Consider the following 18,560-nt stretch of genomic DNA (forward strand, 5'->3'; position numbering starts at 1 on the left):
ATAGACAGTGAATAGCTAGAGGTGGAGGACAATATCTTCTCTTGAGTGTGTAATTACAAGTAAGAAGCTGACACTTATAAAGAATCCCTCAACCAGGATGTTGTAAAGAACCCTAAAGCCCGAAATATATCACATTTAAAAAAGCAAGAAAAGACAAAACTAAAAAAAAAAAACCATGAATGTATAAAAAGAGATGAGCTGGGATAGGAAAAGGATCAGTGGAAGTGGGGGTGGGGAGGGGAGCAAGGGAGGGTAAAGAGGGGTGAGACAGCCACAAACACACTATACACAAATATATTATGTGAAAGCTCATTGTTATGTATAATTAACATATATTAATTAAAATAAAAAGTTATACTAGCTCAAAAGTAAAAATAAATAGGCAACAACTAAAAAAAAAAAAAAGATGCAATAGGAATCTAAGTATGCCATGTTTACAAATACCCTAGTGAAGAACAAATGAGTGGTCCACAGATGAGAGGCCAATAATAAAACGTGTGCAGGAATTTTGAATAAATGAAGATCTATTTTATAGGAGGAGCTGAAACAAGTTAAGTATTGCTAAAATAAGAATTTGGATGTGTTCTAGGTATTTTTCTCTATGAGAAAAAACAGGAAGGGCTGGAGAGAGTGCTCAGAGCACTGACTGCTCTTCCAGAGGGTCTGAGTTCAATTCCCAGCAACCACATGGTGGCTGACAACTATTTGTAATGGCATCTGATGAACTCTTCTCATGTGTCTGTGAACAGTGACAGTGTACTCACATACATAAAATAAATAAAATCTAAAAAAAAAGAAAAAGAAAAAGAAAACTAGAAAAACGTAAAGCGGACATAACAGTAGGTGCAAAGAGGCAGGTGTGCTCCATTATCACAAAGTGAATGCCAAAGGAATGAGATTAGGTGCACTCATGAAAGCAGGCATGAGAATTCCACAAACAGAGCTGAACAAGAAAACTAGCACTACAGCATCACAAATGAGGTACTGACGGCTCACAGACCAAACATGGTAGACTTGAAGGACTACAAAGGAGGTTCCTGTTGAATACTGTAGAACTGTATCCAATGGATAAGAACAGAATCTGGTCAATGCATGCATAAGAACTGAAGTTCTAAACACTCAGTTTATGCCTATTGAGTATCTAAGTCAGGAAAAACAAGAGTATAGATCATTCGTAGGGGGCAAAGTAATCCAGGAACGATCACTGATTAGAGCAACGAAAAGACACAACAGGAGGAAAGCATTCTGGTGTGTGTGTATGTGTGTGTGTGTGTGTGTGTGTGTGTGTACTGGTAGAATCTTGTATCCCGTGGCTCAACACTACAGCCCATGGCATCATTTCTAACCTGAGATGTTCACTAGCAAGGCAGCAACTGATGTGGCCTGGCTGAGACAGAAATGCCAGGAAGGACCTCCTGAACGAGCTCTCGGCATGGCATGGTGCTCTTAGAGAATATTCAACAAAAGACTACGCACCACTGTGGCAAAAGCCTGCTAAACTATGCAGCAAAGTATTCCAAGGTTTCAAAGGAGTTGAGATGAAGACATGCATCCCACCTTTAATTGTCTGGCCTAAAGAGCCTCTAAAGATACTCAGATGTGACATACTTATGAGTGTCTAAGAAGAAGAGGGTAATTATTGGATGCATGAAAAGAAAAAGCAGGACATAATGCATGTCAAGATGTTACTATCCCAGAGAAGAACTTGACAATAAAAAAGCCACAACTTGAGCTGAAAGATAGAGACAGACTGATTTATCTAGAAACGAGGGAAGTTTTGCAAAGAAATTAACAAGGTAAAGCCTTTGGTCCAGTGAGTACTGAGAGTGTGTTTGAAACTGCTCACAATGCTATTATACAGCTTACTATTCATTAATTACTACCAAATTAACAGGAAAGATACACCAGATCCTAATATCTTAAATCAGCATAAGGAAACTGGTGAGGTATTAAAGCATCTGGAGAAGCTGTTTTCTATCTTTTTTTTTTTAAACTCAATGTTTCTCTTATGATTCTATAACAGAGAAAAGAATACCCCAATTACCCTGGCATGTTGCTAAAATACAAATGTACTGAGTGATTCTTCAACATTTAGTGTGCTAGGAACCTGTCATCAAATTTGATTCCACAATATTTTCCTCCTTCTAACAATAAATCTCCACTAATGATACAAAAACAAGATAAAAATTCTTTTTGGAAGGTTTGCAGAATTTCTAACTATGGTTTTTCTTTCCTCCTTCACTCTAAAACCTCCCTGTTCTCCTTCATATCCATACTAGGTTTTTTTTAATAATGCTATTACATGCATATATGTATATGACATATATATATGCATGTATATATATACATATATATATATATCCCCAAATATAACCAGTTTAGTCCATTAGTGCATAGTTATTACTCCAGGCTTATTAGATAATGAATTCTATGACTAATAGGAACTTCTTTTTATTTAATTAGCTAATTAATAACACAAGCTACAATATTGAACAAATTTGCCTCAATTTTGTGTTTTATTAAGGCTATTATTTGATAATCAAATTAATTTTCACAAAACTTACAAAGCTGAGCGTCGGCATGGAGAGTTCCTCCTTTAGGATTGAGCTTCTGGCTTTGAACTGCAGGAACTGGTTTATAAGACTGGCCTGTCGCCCTGTACATGGCTTGTACCCATAATATTCTGTCCTGTTCATCATCACTGGCAAATATCACCGTATCTCCCTCTTTAACAGCATTAAAGAACACCTGACCACCCTGAAGGCCTGTGAGAGAAGAAAGACACCATTAAAATGTACACAACGGACAGATCTTAGGCCTATTGACACAGCTTCAGTCATATGATCTCAGGGCGTTAAAAGATCTTATTTGAGGATTGCACCCCCAGTCCACAATTTAAAAGGGACACAGCAAAACCAATTCTACACACAGCCCATGGAGACAATCAGTTCTTGACAAGAGAGTATTACTCAAGACAACAAACACATCCATAAACACACAGTGCAATCTGGTATTCAGTGCCTGTTAAGGAAGGTCTTTGTGTAGGTGGCATTCTACATGTAAGTGAACTGTGAGTTTAGAAGAAATAAAGATTCAGGACAGGCACAGGAGAATATCTCATATTGGATGGTAAGTTTAGTTCTTGGATAAGATTGTACTTGTGAGAAATTAGTGAATGTGGCCACCATATTCGACTTGATCTCTGCATGTTATTTTTAAAACGTATCTAAGCTTTACTATCTGTGTTTCTTAACACTGCTGATTAATTTTATTAGCATCCATACACATATATCCATTTATTTACTCATTATTTTCAAACACCTTCTACTCAGTACTACATCCTCCATAGCTCAAGGACCCCCCCCACACTTAAAATGCTTGATTTTAGAGTATCTGGAGTGTGGACTTGGGATCATCACAAAGAATGAGTTATTTTAAGGGTGAGATCCCAGAGTTAACACAAATTTCATGCAATTTCACATAAACATATACTCATAGACTGAAGTTAATTGCTATTAATATTATTCTTACTGTCTATGGACTTTAGCTACAATTTGTCAAATTATTTCAGACGTAGGATTTTCTAGATGTGTCATCATGTGAACATTCAAAAATGTTTTAGATCTTTAATTTCAGATTTGTCACTCGGTGATGTTCAAACTACTTTAATATACTTGGAAGGACAGAAATTTAAGAATGTGCTTTTATGGAAAAAATTAGAATATAGCATATCCATTGGCATGGTATGCGTACCTTTAATTGGGAGGTAGAGGGATGCAGATCTTTCTTAGTTTAAAGACAGTTTGATTTACATAGTGAGTTTCAGGCTAGACAGAGATATATAGACTCTGTCTCAAAAATCATCCATCCATCCATCCATCCATCCATCCATCCATCCATCCATCCATCCATATATAATTTATTTGCCATTCATTCCAACTGTTTTGTAATTTTGCTTCCCAGTGAAGTTCCAACATGCATTGGTATAGTTCATTTAATTTTTCTCTCAGTAAAATTTAAGGATTTTATCAATGTAGGAAAACAACAGAAAGGCAGATGATGGTAAAAGACATAATTTGAACCTTAAGGTCTTTTCCATGAGTTTCATATAATTCCTCTCTCTTCATGAAGGAGAGTTTGAAATGGAGGAGAAATGCAGGTGCTTACAAAACTGCAGACATCCACACATGATTGGAAAAACTGCTTCACATAGAGTTACCTGGGTGAGGGTCTGTGTAATCCACTGTGTAGCCTTCCAGTTGCATTAATTCCTGTGGCTCTGACTTTTTTTCTCTATAACTGCACATGGCAAAGGTGTACTGGCTAACCTGCTCAGGGTGAGAGAGAGAGGGAGGGAGAGAGAGAGAGAGAGAGAGAGAGAGAGAGAGAGAGAGAGAGAGAGAGAGAGAGAGAGAGAGATTGATTTACAGTTACAAAAAAGTTAATCAAATTTCAAATTTAAGTTTTAGTTTTTCCTCTAAGTAAAACCATGTAGTTTGCATGTAAACTTCTGTATTTAGCATTTCTCGAAGCCCACCTCTGGAACTGAGGTGCATCTCCTAGGTCAGCTGGCAGTTAGAACTCACGATGCAAATGGTGATCCAGTATTTCCCAGTTCAGTGACTCCATGTCATGTATATTTCTGTAGGAGATGGAAAACTAGCCCACCAATCACTACTTCATACTCAATCTTTCTGTGTTCTTAATTTGAATACAACTTTCCTTCTGATCCCTGATGAAACATGAACAACAGAGATTTCCAGGTTTCCAGTTAGACAGGAGCTATACATTACATCTGTAGCGGTAAAGGAACTCCTGACTATTATTTTTGTCCGTGTTATACATTAAGCTGCTCTTGACTACAGCAAAGCGACTACAGCAAAAATGCTTGTCCACTGGAATCTCAGGGGTTCATCCTCATCTGTGTTCCCTCCTCGTTCTGCTGCCATTTGTATGTTAGCATTTAGTAACAGGACATTTCTCATCTTATACATTAAACATTAATTTAATTTGTACAATGCTAATATATTTCCTGTTTCATTTTCTTGTTGTTTACTGTGTCTTGAATATCATGCCACCATTTTGAATTTAGTTTCTTCCCTTAATAGAAGCTTTTGAGTCAAATTTTTGTCTCATATCAAAACATCTCTGGCTTGTACATACTCACGAGTGACAGTTGCTTTCTATATAGTATGTACTCTGGAAATTTTGCAAGCTTTCTAAAGGTATTATTCCATTGTTAAAGGGATATGCATGCATGCAGCGTAAGTTTAGTGAAAGCTCAATTGTGATCTCTTACTACTCAACTTTCCTCTTTCTCTGTGGCTGTTCTTAAATGCTCTTTCCATCTTTGGGGCTATCAAGATGGTGAGGAGGCAAGGGTGCTTGGGGCTGACTTTAGCAATGACTTGAGTTTGATCCCTGAGACCCACATGATGGAGAACAGACTCCAGCAGGCTGTCGTCTACTTTCAGATATACTAAGTGCTATCCACACAATACATAAACAAATAAATAAACAAGTTGTCTTCACTATAGTTTTACTATGAAATTGCTAGCGGTGACATTCATGTCCTAGTTAGGATAGTGTGTTTCCTCTTGGATAATTTGTGGCAATATCAATGGAGGAGTTAGAAGACTGAAGGAGTTGAAGGAGTTTGCAACAACAATATCGACCAACCAGATCCCTCAGAGCTTCCAGGGACTAAACTACCAACCAATGAGTACACATGGAGAGACCCATGGCTCCAGTCCCATATGTAGCAGAGGATGACCTGGTTGGATATCAATGGGGGGAGAGGTCTTTGGCCCTGTGAAGGTTCAATGCCCCAGTGTAGGGGAATGCCAGGGTGGGGAGGCAGGAGTGCGTGGGTTGGAGGGGGAAACCCTCATAGAAGAAGAAAGAGGGGGATGGGATAGGGCATTTCTGGAGGGGAAACCAGGAAAGGGGATAACATTTGAAATGTAAATAAAGAAAAATCCAACAAAAGAAAAAAAGAATATTAACTACTATTACTATTTCAACCATTAATTTTTGGACCCATTTGTTCTAATTTTTCTTCCTTTCAATTTTATAAAAAAAATCCTGAATTCACATTTTTTTCTACATATGTTTTAACAAATTATATATTTTACTTTTCTCCATATATCTATTTTGAGTTGTAGTTAATTTCTTTCAAGTCTAACTAACATTCTATATATAGCAGCACTTGTGATTTTTTTTTTTTACTGTATTTTATTTTAAATTTTATTATAGATTCTTCCAATTTACTATTTGATCTCCCTGTCTGTCAGGTTCTTATCTCAGGGTCTGTACTTTTAAGCCCTTTAAGTGTCATCTTTGGAAAATGGCCTGATTTAAATCTCTTGTTTGGTTTTTACAGTCTGATGTTCAGTTCTTATATTTATTTTTTATTTTTATTTTCTTTTACTAAATTTCTGAGGCTGTTTATAAATAAAAGCAGATTAAATACAGCTGTTCCACAGGTCGTGTATATGATAACTTTATGTCTGATTTCCCTAAGGATGAAAATAATCAGTTTAGTTTCATAGTGTTAGATCGCAAGCTACTCTTCAGTGTAACTTTCTCTGTTGATAGTCTATGAAGCCTCGGTAAAGAACTTACACCTCCATTTCTACTTTAATAGCAGATGTCACAAGGTTATCACCAACCCAAAGGCAATTTATGCAATCTTTTCGTTTATTTTAGCTTTAGTTGTATGTGTGTGTGTTATGTGCATGTGAGTGCAAGTGCTTGTAGAGGCCAGAAAACGAAAGCTTCTGGCTGCATGGGTAGCTGGTTGTAAGCCATGTGACTTGGCGCTGGGAGATGATTTGGGGACCTCTGCAGTGCAGTAATAGCTTTTAAACACTGAGCCATCTCTTCTTGGCCTCTTTATTTCTTAACTTAGCAAAGATATTGCATACAAGCTAATTGAAAATTGGAAGGCTAATTTTTATTCACATTTAGACACAAAGCACAAACTCAAATTTATAAGGCTAGGGACAGATCACTTTCTTGGTCCATTATTTCACTGTTTTTTCTTAATTTCTTTGATATCTGCATTTTATATTCCTTCTTGGGCATATCTCAATTATATTCCTCTGATTGGACAGTAAATACCAAGCATATCATCTAATCCCACACTCCACCTGCCACTGCTGTCACAGTCTTGACTCACACAGAAGCTTAAACATTTCGCTTGTTTTTGGTCCTTGATGCCACATTTTTTTCTTACAGTTCAGCTTAGCATTTAAAAGATATGCAATATATACGACCTAGCATTTCCAGGTGTTGAACAAGAAAATGTTTACCTTCTAGAACTGGAGACTGAACTCAACATCTTTAATATGTTAGGTACACACTCTATAATCAGGTTACATCCCTAACCCATGTTTTATGATAAAAGATCTTTGTACCTTTGTAGCAAACCCTAGGGAAATCATTTGAAATGTAAATAAATTATATCGAATAAAAAAAAGAAAAGAAAAAAAATCAATAATCCTCCAGCCTCTGATTCCTTAGTCATTGAATTATAAAAAAAAATTGCCATCATGGTCATCTCAAATAAATAAATAAATAAATAAATAAATAAATAAATAAATAAATAAATGGTAGTATTACCTTATATCCAGACCATACTATCAATTTAAATACCTTAGGTATGTTTTTAACTTTTAACTTTTTGTCTGCATGGACTTGGTGAATAAGAGATCTAACTCTTGTTTTCAAGACATTCCTAAGAGACATCAAATGCCAATTTCGCATTCCAGAAAGACCAAACAAATACGATGTATATGTTATATATAAAATAAAGCAAATAACATCAACATTGTCTTAGGCATTAATAAATTGTAATTAGATAATAAAGAATTTAGCAAAGCAATGCTTTAACATTAATTTAGAACAAAAGATACTTTGAACATATAATTAAGGAGCCTTCCTTTCCCATCTCTTATTTGGGAGATGTTAAAACTACACTAAGAAGAATTCCCAGGCACATCACTGCCTAAATAATCTGAAACCCGCTGGGAGAGAGATGAAGAGCACAGGATGGTCTGATTTCCAGACACAGCTTGCAAACACTTCCAGCAGTTACTAACCAGAATACATAGCTATCACTGGGTGAAGTGCTCCAAGAGACTATTCATCTTTCCCACCTCAATTATTTCTTCACCTGAACTCCCATGTAAGAGAACATTATGTTCATCTCTATGAACTCCTCTTTCTATTTCTAAATCTAAAGCCCCTATATTTTCTCCCAAGTTCTTTAATGCTGGTCCCCATTGCTTTTCCTACTGTATTTCCTTGTCTTCTGTTTCCTTTTCTAGGACTTAACTTCTCCAGAACATTCACAATCCAGCTCCTAAAGCATGCACATGCATTCTCTGTCAGTGTCTGCATGGACTGAATTTTATTTAAATTCAAGATATGTTCTCTTCTACGATATTTCAAAGTGTAATACTTTTGAAAGTATAAAGTATATAGTTGTCTTGTTTTAAATAGTTCATGAGACCAAATGGCATTTCTTCTCAAGTTTATTCTCTTCTAGCCATATCTGATGTTTGGTTTTAAATTCCAAACATGCCACTTAAAATGTTTGGAAAATGATCGGCATAAAGTGAAAGACCTTCTTCTATCCAAGCAGCGACTCCTGAAGGCATATGTTTTATACCCTCACCCAGAATATATAAATATAACCTCCTGAGTTCACTCAGTATTGTACATAGGTGTTTAGGGCTGACATTTTGTGACTGGCTAACCAATCAGGGGATGTGTTCCTGGAGAAGACTATGTCTTCCTTGCAGTAACCATCAATTGCCATAGCTTTTCATCTAAGGGTAGAATCTTTCCTAGATTTCACCCTTAGATGAAAGATATTTGCTATCTATATTGGCATGTCATTTTGTGTCATCATTTTTAGGTTTTGGTTATGCATGTTCTCAGGACACATATGGACAGCTAAGCTGTAGCCATTTCATAAGTAAACAGTCAAAACACTAGCACTATGAAGATTCAGGAGCCAAGATGTGATCACTCACACAACATGTTTGTGCCATTTATTTTGTATATGTATATGTGTGTGCCTGAGTATATGCATGTATACCATGTACATGCAGTGTCTGAAGAGGCCAGAGAAGGTATTAGATTCCCTCAAACTGGGGTGTGAGCCACCAGAAGTACGTATAGAAAACAGAACCTGACACCTCTTACCTCTAGAAGAACAGCAAGGGCTCTTAATTGCTGAACTATCCCTTCAGCCGTGAGAAAGACATTTCTAATTTCTTAAAAATATATGTATCCTACAAGAAATACACCATTTCTATATACTTTACCATGTAAAGAAAAAGAAAAAGTTAAAATATTGGAAAGAAGTATGAAGTAAAAACAGGTTAGAAAATGGCAATATTTTTGGAATTATAATAGATCATAATAAAATGTACGTTATTGATGCTGACATATACATTTCTATTGTAGTTGACTGGAGCTATTAGTATTACAGGTTTATTTTTATGACAGTACTATCTTAACATTCTATGGAGCCACTAATCTTCAAAACAAGCAAGCAAAACCACAAAATGAATAAAAGATTACTTTAGCACTGATGACTTAACAAACTTTGATGATGTAGAGGAGAATACATTTACAATTCAGACACTAAGATATAGTTCACTAAAAAGGGAAGAGTTAAATTGAAAAGTTTATCGAAAAGAAAGTATAAGATTATTCCCTAAATTGAGTTTGTCCAGGCTAACCTAAACAAAACTCTAAGGTCTTGTCTCAACAAAACATGACAAAACACCAAAAAACAAACAAAACAACAACAAACAAAACCAAACAATAACAAAACAACAAAAACAAATCAAACTCAAGAATCTGCTGTAACATAGTAGTTCTAAGAAATAAGATGTCTGAGCCTTGAGATTTTGAGATTATGATCTCAACTCTTGCTAGTGGTGAGGATAGTGGAATCTGCTTTTCCAAGGTTGCCCAAATGACAATGCTCTTATTGAGTCTAAGATGTTCTTCCTAACTCCAGGTTGGTGTTCAGTCCATTCCATCGTGCTATATAATTCTCATTATGAAGCATCCCTAATTAGAAGCCAATTTTCTTTGACAGTCTGGCAATGCTGTTATGTGAGACAGTACTGATTTACTCTCCAAGAGTACCAAGAGGACTGGAGAGAAAAAGTGAAGTAATAAATAAATCAAGTCTCTTGACCTTGTACACACACACACACACACACACACACATATACCCAACACTTGGGAAGTTGAGGCCATGGATAGTCTGGGCTACAGAATGAGATCCTGTCTCAAAACCAAGTAAAACCAAAGAAGTCCCCCACCCCACAAAGAAGACAGGGTAATAACTTTGGGTGGTGAATTCTGCAGTAAACAAAACACAGTAATAAACAGTACTGTTAGCACAGTACTGCGGGACTCAACCCTGGAAGTACACTGGAGACTGTCGAAGCTCCTCGGGCTACTGCATCCTTATTCATTTGCCTCTCTGCCTCCCTATCTCATCAGCTAAGCAAGAGCACACGATTCTGGTGCTGAGAGTGCTAATGGAAAGACCTTGCAAACTGAAGTGTAAACTGACAGAGCCATGAAAAAGTGGGCATTGTTTCATTGCAAACCAAAATGTTTCTTTCTAAAGAATTTTACAAATATTACTTATATGTTCATATTGTTATCTGTTAAAGTATCCAGACTGGATATATATATATATATATATATATAAAATCACCAAAAATGTGAAAATTTATGCCACTTAAGAACTAGACCCTAAAAACATAATAAAGTTGTTTATTCTTTATGTAAATTGAGAAATAGACCCAGGTCCTGTTTAATATTCATGCTAAATACCCTATTTATAGCTAGATTCAAATAAAAATTCATCCTTTAATAGTATGACAAAATCTCAAGTAACAATGAAAGATTCTATAAAGAAACTAAAGGGAATAACCCAACTTCCAGCACAGAGGAATGAGTCTTTCTAGAACACGGTCATGAAATCATGGAATGTTAGTAGGCTTGCTTTATTTCATATTTTATTTACACATCTCGAAAACTTCCCAGCAGATCCAGAGTCCCTTCTAGTGACTCTAGTAAAACAAGGGGCACAGATGGGAGAGTAACAGAATACCAACGGTGAGTAGAGTTGTTGCTGACATTGGGAAATCTGAGCCCCAAGACAACCCAGAGCTGGCAATTAGGCTTTAGGCCACTGTGGGCTCTGGAAGTAATGCACTATCAATATTAGACTTCCGAGTCACAAGTTACTGATTCAAGCCGATACTTTGATGAACATTTCATGATCTATTTGCTTACTCTAGGATCCCAAGAGCTCTGACTTTATCTGTTTTTTTTACAAGGTCATGCTGCATCATATCCCTGAGGCCAACTCAATAAGGAATATACAGTGCACATTCAGGTAATAGCAACTGTGAGCTTACTGTTTGCTAACCAGGACCTAGGACAAGGGTGGTTTTGCTCACAGGTCATCTACAGGAGTCAGGGGCTGCCCTCCTCTACCCTCAGATGGAAGCAGTCCAATAAAACCTACTTGCTATGTCCCGTAGCAATGAGCCAGGGGATTATTTACATAGATACACGGAGGTCTGATGCACTCTGATCAAATGTTTTCCTCATAAGCTTCCTGTTGTATTACTGTACAAAGCTTATATAGTTTACTATATTAAAATTGTGAAATCCCTACAAGAGAAGTGCAGTAATCATAAGCATTTAATATTCTTTACTCAGTCCACTTGTAATAACTTCAAACAGAACAGATTTGCTGGGAATTGGGGGTGGGGAGGATAGATAGACTTTAATCCGAGGACAGCCTCAAGTCTGGCTCCAGCATCATTACTTTCAACAGGGCACTTTAACTTATGTTGTTTTGGTCCCACATGGTATCCCTATCTGGGATAGGAAACCTCCCATTTTGTTCTTAATTGCCAACCTGCTTGCCACCTGCCCATATGCACACATGTAGGTGCTAACTATGAGATCTGAGAGCCCATAGCATTCAGATTTATACGTGTGTTACTACTGTGCGGATCACATTAACAGCTGGACGCTTAGCAACTGCCACCATCTAATTTTAGTAAAGATTAAGGCTTTTAAAATCCTTAGCTGGAGATGTTCTTGGCAGAGGGCAAAGGTTCTGCTGGAGTTATTTAAAAAAAAAAAAAAAGCAACACAAAACCTCAGAGCTTAATTTAATCAAGGGAAATGAACATATCTTCAAGATACTGACAGATTTGAGGGAAATATATATATATATATATATATATATATATATATATATTAATGATTTACTGTCTTGGCCAAATGGCATAGTGAGGCTTAACAATCAAGTACCTTAAATTCCTTAAAGAAAGGAAGGACAGTCTTTTATAAACATGTTCAGTATGAGCTGCATATACTCGCTTACTTAACAAATAACTAGTCACTTTCTACCTATGTGTGATTCAGTGCTAAGCAGGTACTCTAAAACGAGTAAACATAAAAATTTTAAATGTGTTCATAAAAATATTTTGACTGGAGTCAAATGTTCTGAAAAATTAAAACAGAATGCTGTGACAATGAGGAGGAAGGAATTTTAAATTGAGGGGTTGACTCATTTGAATATTCAACCTCTGAAGTTAACAATAACTTGAGGGAGAATGAATGGGCATCCAGGCAAAGAGGGTGTGCAGACAATTGTGCAGAGAGGTTTGGGGGAGTGGTCAGACTGTCCGAGGAAAAGCTAGAGACTCTCTCTGAAGTTGCATAGGCATAGAAACCAAACAAAACCCATATTTTAGGTACCACTGGAGTGGAGTCTAGAGCCTTCGAAGATGCCAAACCTTTGTCCCTGCAGCAGTGATACCGACTTTTAGAATGGGGATGCTGAACGGTGATAGGAAGCCAAGGGTCAGAAATACCTAAGATCTTCTCTAGGTCATGGTTACTTATACTGCAAGTGTCATGGGAGTCTCTAGAAAGGTTTAGGCAGAAGGGTGTCTTAATGAGTGTCGAATGTCAGAAAGGTTGTTTATGTCCTATGAAGAATAGGTTACAAGGGAAATGATGGAAGTGGAAGCAGAAAAAAACACTGGATGCTACCATCAGAGCCTGTAGGCAGACAATGGTGGTTTCAGCTTGCTGGGTAGCAGAGCAGATGGGTGTAAATGGGTATAAATGGAATGCTAGCTTTGATAATAGAAAAAGCATTACTTCGTGATTGATGTGGGGGTAAGGGAAGAGCAGTCCCTAGAGTTTGGTTACGTGTGCACCTAATGTGTTTTATGTAAAGATTTGAGAAAGATCTCAAAACAGAAGGAAAGTGCTTATTTATTTAACAAGTGTTTACTGAGTCTTTACCATGTGGTAGGCAAACTACTGTACTGAAGAATGCTAAATGAGGCAGATGTATCTGAATGCCTACCCACGGTGCTGTATAAATACAAAGTATTTCGCAGTAAAGTTTTGTAAAATGATTTAAAGCTTATTGAATGACCTTTACAAATTTAATTAAGACCGACCGTAGAACAAAAGGTGATGCTTACTCCCAAGTCCTCTGCTCTTGTGTCTAGCGATGAGAAGCATAAACAAGAAAGAACAGACATTGCTGGGTTCTGAACATGAAGCTAACAATTAACAATGAGCAGTAAAGGAGAATTTCCACACTGGGCCAGAGCCTCACACATGAAAGGCTTCCTTCCTTACTGCACTAGCTCTCCTTACTTTATCTTGCCAGTCTCCCTTGCAAATTTTAGTTTTTGAGATATAGGTAAATATTCATATTAATATATGTTACAGGAATTTTCAAGATTAAATGTACTGCTAACATTTTAGGGTAAGTCATACAAACTCCTGTAACCACCATAACTGTTTTTACAGACATTCCATGAAAAGTCCTAATTATCAAATATGAAAGTTAGCTTAAAAATAAACTCAAAATGAAATACTATTTTGTCTTGATACTTTGATCCAAATAAACTCCACAACAAATGATATTCTTCCATAGTCTTCATTATTGAAGATGTATGGTTTGAAAGATTAAAATAAGGGGCAACTTTACGAAATGTTTAACTATAAAGACAAAATGACAAATGGGAAAACCAGTCGCCAGCATCTGGGAAAACACTTAAAATGCATGTGTTCTTTAAACATTTATAGTATTATTTAGCATTATAAATATCTATTACCTTAGACACAGAAATTTCATTTCTATAGTAGTTTTTACATATATACAAACAATATATGAAAATTATATATTTTTACTTCATCTGTGGACAAAAAAACTCTGAGCAAGACAAATAAAAGTACAGATTATACTATGGAGCTAATCTTTCATGTAAAATAGTTATTGTTCATTTTAAAAGAGAATGAGGAAACTTGTAAAATAAAATCAATTAACCCATTAGGAATGGTTGTGTGCTTGTCTATGTGAATTTAGGGCCTCCTACCACAGGGAATTACTTGGCTATCCTCAGGCAGGAGAATGGAGTAGGTGCTCTGTAGGAATGTTGATGGGGGCCTTTCATTTTCTACCCTAAAATCCTTGTGTTGATACACGGAGCATGCTCAACCTAAATAGCAACATTCTAATTTCTGCTGATGTGACAGCTCTGCCTTTATCATGTTAAACTCTCTGGTCGCATAAGCTGACGGCTGACATCCTAGACAAAACCTCCTCACACTGTAACCACCCTCTCTATGCACAGGCCCAAATGCCTGTGAGGAGTTCACCGCAGTAGGTCCTCCAAATATTCTTAGTTCTTCAAAAAAAAAAAAAAAATCACAGAGGGAAAGAATGTCAGTTCTTCAGGTTCATCCCGACAGCATCCCAACCGCATCTTCCCGAGAAACACCGCTTCTCGTGTGTTTCTGGCATGCTCTGATCACTGCCTGTTTACATCCTGTGCCAACTCAGCTGATGTGTAATTAACATTATGTCTTGATAGCCTGCTGTTGTTTGCAGCAACTTCAAGTCATGATTCTGACACATCCACAACAAGGAGGGAACACTTGACACAGGGCCAACACAACATGGATGTCTACTTTAGTTTCCCTTGGTCACACAGTCAGTTGTTTTCCTAAGCCTGGGGCTCTCCAGGCCACCACTCCACGGTTACTTCCTTAGGGCGGCAACACTGCTTTGTACCTTAGAGCACTAAAGATTCCTAGTGATTTTTTTTTTTTAGGAGATCTGTTTATCTTCAGACAAACTGTGGTTGTGCGCATTCATTTAATCATTTGTTATATGGAATAAGAAATATGAGCGTTGCCTCTACTACTGAACAGAACAGGATTCGCGTGACGTCATCTCATACTAGGCTAATTCTGAAAACATAATACACATAATCACATAATACTCCTGCACACTCTATCTTATCTGTACAGTTGGGGGATGGGATAGTAACGCCTATTTTGTCCCACTTATTTTGAAGAGCAAATAAGATCATGCATGAGAAGGGTTTTAGATGCATATTCAGCAGAGGATGGCCTTGTTGGACATCAAAGAGAGGAGAGGCCCTTGGTCCTGAGAACGTAGAGTATGGGGAAATGCCAGGACAGGGAAGTGGGAGAGGGTGGACTGGTGAGTTGGGGGAGGGGGCATGGGTTAGGGGATTTTTGGGTGAGGGGAAACCAGGAAAGGGGACATTTGAAATGTAAAAAAGAATATATCTAATAAAAATGTCACAAAAATATAAATAAAGAAAATATCTAATTTATAAAAAGGGCTTTAGGCAAATGCTTGCCACAGGGTAAATCACTTAATAACAATCATATTAGATATATAAATCATGTGCTAGTACATAAATATCCCAGGAAAACCTCGACTTATCACAGAAACATACAATATTTGTCCTATATAACTACTTGAATAAATGTTAGAGGACTGTAAGAGAAACAATTTAACCTAGTTAAATAAAAAAAAATGTTTTGAACCAAAGATGAAGTGTGTCCTGAAGCTGATTATCTGAAGAAAAAGTGTTTCAAAGATATCCAGTTCTTATTATAACATGAACTGCAGTATAGTTATCAGAAGCACTTCCTATCAGTCATGCTTCCTTAAATCTAACAAATACTACAACATTGGAGAAACAGAAAAATGTATAAGAAATTTTAATTTTGGAGAGATTTCAAATATATTCTTTGTAATTATTCTTTTATCTTGAACCAAATTTTACCTTCAATTTTAAAACACAGTTATTAAAATAGATTTATTACTGTAAATACATCAGGGCTAGAATATAAACAGGAACACAACCTACCTAGGAAACTACACAAATACCCAACATTAACAAATAGTGTGCTTTCTGATGTTTTGACTCTAATTTAGATTGACATTCTTGCCTCTGATTTTCATGTTTATATGAGTCTTTGAAAAGTCTTTTCACCTCAGTGGCTCCTCGAGTGTTCACTTGGGACAATGACTTTGCAGCTGGCCAAACCTGACTCTCAATCAATTTTTATGAGTACAAATTCTTGGGCTGATGGCTAGGTTTCCAGCTGTATCGCTCACATAATCCACACTCACACGTGGTGATGAGATTCACATTATCACCAGAGCACCATTGTGCCAACGGCAGCAGCAGACACAGCAGGGTATGCTGTCCTCCCTAGGAAAAAACAGCTCCTTCACCTTTCAATAGTGCAGCCTGCAGGTATGGACGCACAAGCTGCGTGCAGATAGAATGAGAGATGTCTTTAAAAACACTAATAAAAGCTACCCTGGTCCTCCCAATGGGCCCCTCTCATCGAATCTCCATACATATCCATCTTGATTTCGAAGTGAGCGCTTTCAATTTGTCTTCCCATTACATTTGGAATTGGAAGGAAGATTCAATTGTGTTTGAAACTTCAAAAAGTTGTCGGAGTACTGGCATATATATTTCAGACATTTAGTCACAGAATTCTTCCTCTCTCTGTGTGTCTATATCTATCTGCCTGTCTATGTATGTACGTATGTATGTATGTATGTATTCATCTCTCTCATGTATCTATGATATGTTACAAGTATAATAAACTTAAATTAATTCAAGTTGTAAGAATTTTTCTTATATTTAAATTGATAACCGTGGATTTAGCAACTACTTGGATTCAATTTTCCATTTTAAAATAAAATATATACTTAGTTATCTCAAAAACTTAGCTCCATATTTCTTGACTTTCAAAAACAAACCACTTTATGAATTTGATATTTTTCTAATTCCTCCTTCGATTTTTAAACGCTAATAAATAACAATCAAAGTGTATGAATTGGTGTTAAAATCTTGGATTCATCTATCTACTAGACAATAAGATAGGTAGCAAATGATAATCTTAAGCCTTCCTAGGATTCGAAGCTAAGGCTGTTTGATTTTTCAAAGTCAGTCTCTAGAATCTTAATTTTCATACTGAACCAAAAAATACATTGGGAACTTTGAGATTACTGCCGTTTACCAGGTCCTCACCCTAACAAATGCCATCTGCCTGTCCTTAAAACACACTTTAATATTTTTTCACAGGTTTCCATCAGTGAATCTCAAAGAGTTAGCTTAGTTTGTTCAAAAGTAGTTTATCCTCCAAACCATTTCCTAAGATGACAACTGATCCTATATAAATTCATAAAACATAACTGAACAAAGCAGCCTTATTTCCTCCTTGAAAAATCAGTGGAACATTTCCTAACAATGCGTCAAAGACAAATCACCATGGTAAACCTGCCCAGTTAGAGGGAGGTGAGACATCTATAACAGGAACGCAATTAAAATATCCAGAGGAATTTATATTAGAGTTCCTTCATAAATATATTTACAGTTTTGTGCCGGTGTAAAGGCCTGGCTTGAAAACTGCATAAGATACTTAAGAGGTTTGGTTGGGAAGGAAGACCACTGAGAACTGGGCACAGGGAACCTTTATTTAAGACAATTATCTGTGCTTTAGATCAAGACTGGTGTGTGTGTGTGTGTGTGTGTGTGTGTGTATGTGTATTGTGCATGGGTATATATGCATACACATATGCATACACATGTGCCTACCTTTTATTATTATTCTAAGCCATGTATGACATGTTTGCACTTTAGCTAAGAATAAAATGGATTTTGATGTGTCATATAGATACAACTCCTTTTGACTGAATTTTAACACTTTTCAGGAAGATACCACGCTACCATGGGACGTCAATAAACTAATTTTTCCCAGTGACTGATGGAATACTATATCTCTAGAAAACATCAAATGATAATTTTTCCTCCCCTGGCATTTCCCCACACCATTCTGATCTAGCCCAGTTAAGCTTGCCTAATGTGTGGCAGGAATCAATCAGATTTTACAGGCTCTTCTGTGCTAGGATTCCAAGGGTGATTCTCTTTTTATATATTTCCGCTGAGAATGAAATAGTTTAAATTCACCCTGGAATGAAGGCCACAATTTCGAAAGCTATGCTTTAAAGTAACTAGAACTTAATGATTGTCCTATGAACAAAGGTTGCTTATGATTCTAAAAGGTCAGACGAGCACATATTCCAATAATCTATATCCGGAATCCAATCACTGAGAAATAGAGTGGACAAT

General features: G+C 36.7%; 1 protein-coding gene across 2 annotated transcripts in view; it reads right to left on the reverse strand.

Moving 5' to 3' along the window:
• Cadps2 (calcium dependent secretion activator 2) overlaps nucleotides 1-18,560 on the reverse strand; it is a 564,078-nt gene that overhangs the window by 158,030 nt on the left and 387,488 nt on the right. For both annotated transcript variants that reach the window (XM_052173304.1, XM_052173303.1), the window contains exons 10-11: nucleotides 4,220-4,328; nucleotides 2,565-2,765 (exon numbers count right to left, since the gene is read on the reverse strand). In XM_052173304.1, coding sequence (XP_052029264.1) covers nucleotides 2,565-2,765; nucleotides 4,220-4,328 — 310 coding nt within the window. The remainder of the gene's footprint in view (nucleotides 1-2,564; nucleotides 2,766-4,219; nucleotides 4,329-18,560) is intronic.

This window comes from Apodemus sylvaticus, chromosome 2 (assembly GCF_947179515.1).
Source record: "Apodemus sylvaticus chromosome 2, mApoSyl1.1, whole genome shotgun sequence".
NCBI lineage: Eukaryota > Metazoa > Chordata > Mammalia > Rodentia > Muridae > Apodemus > Apodemus sylvaticus.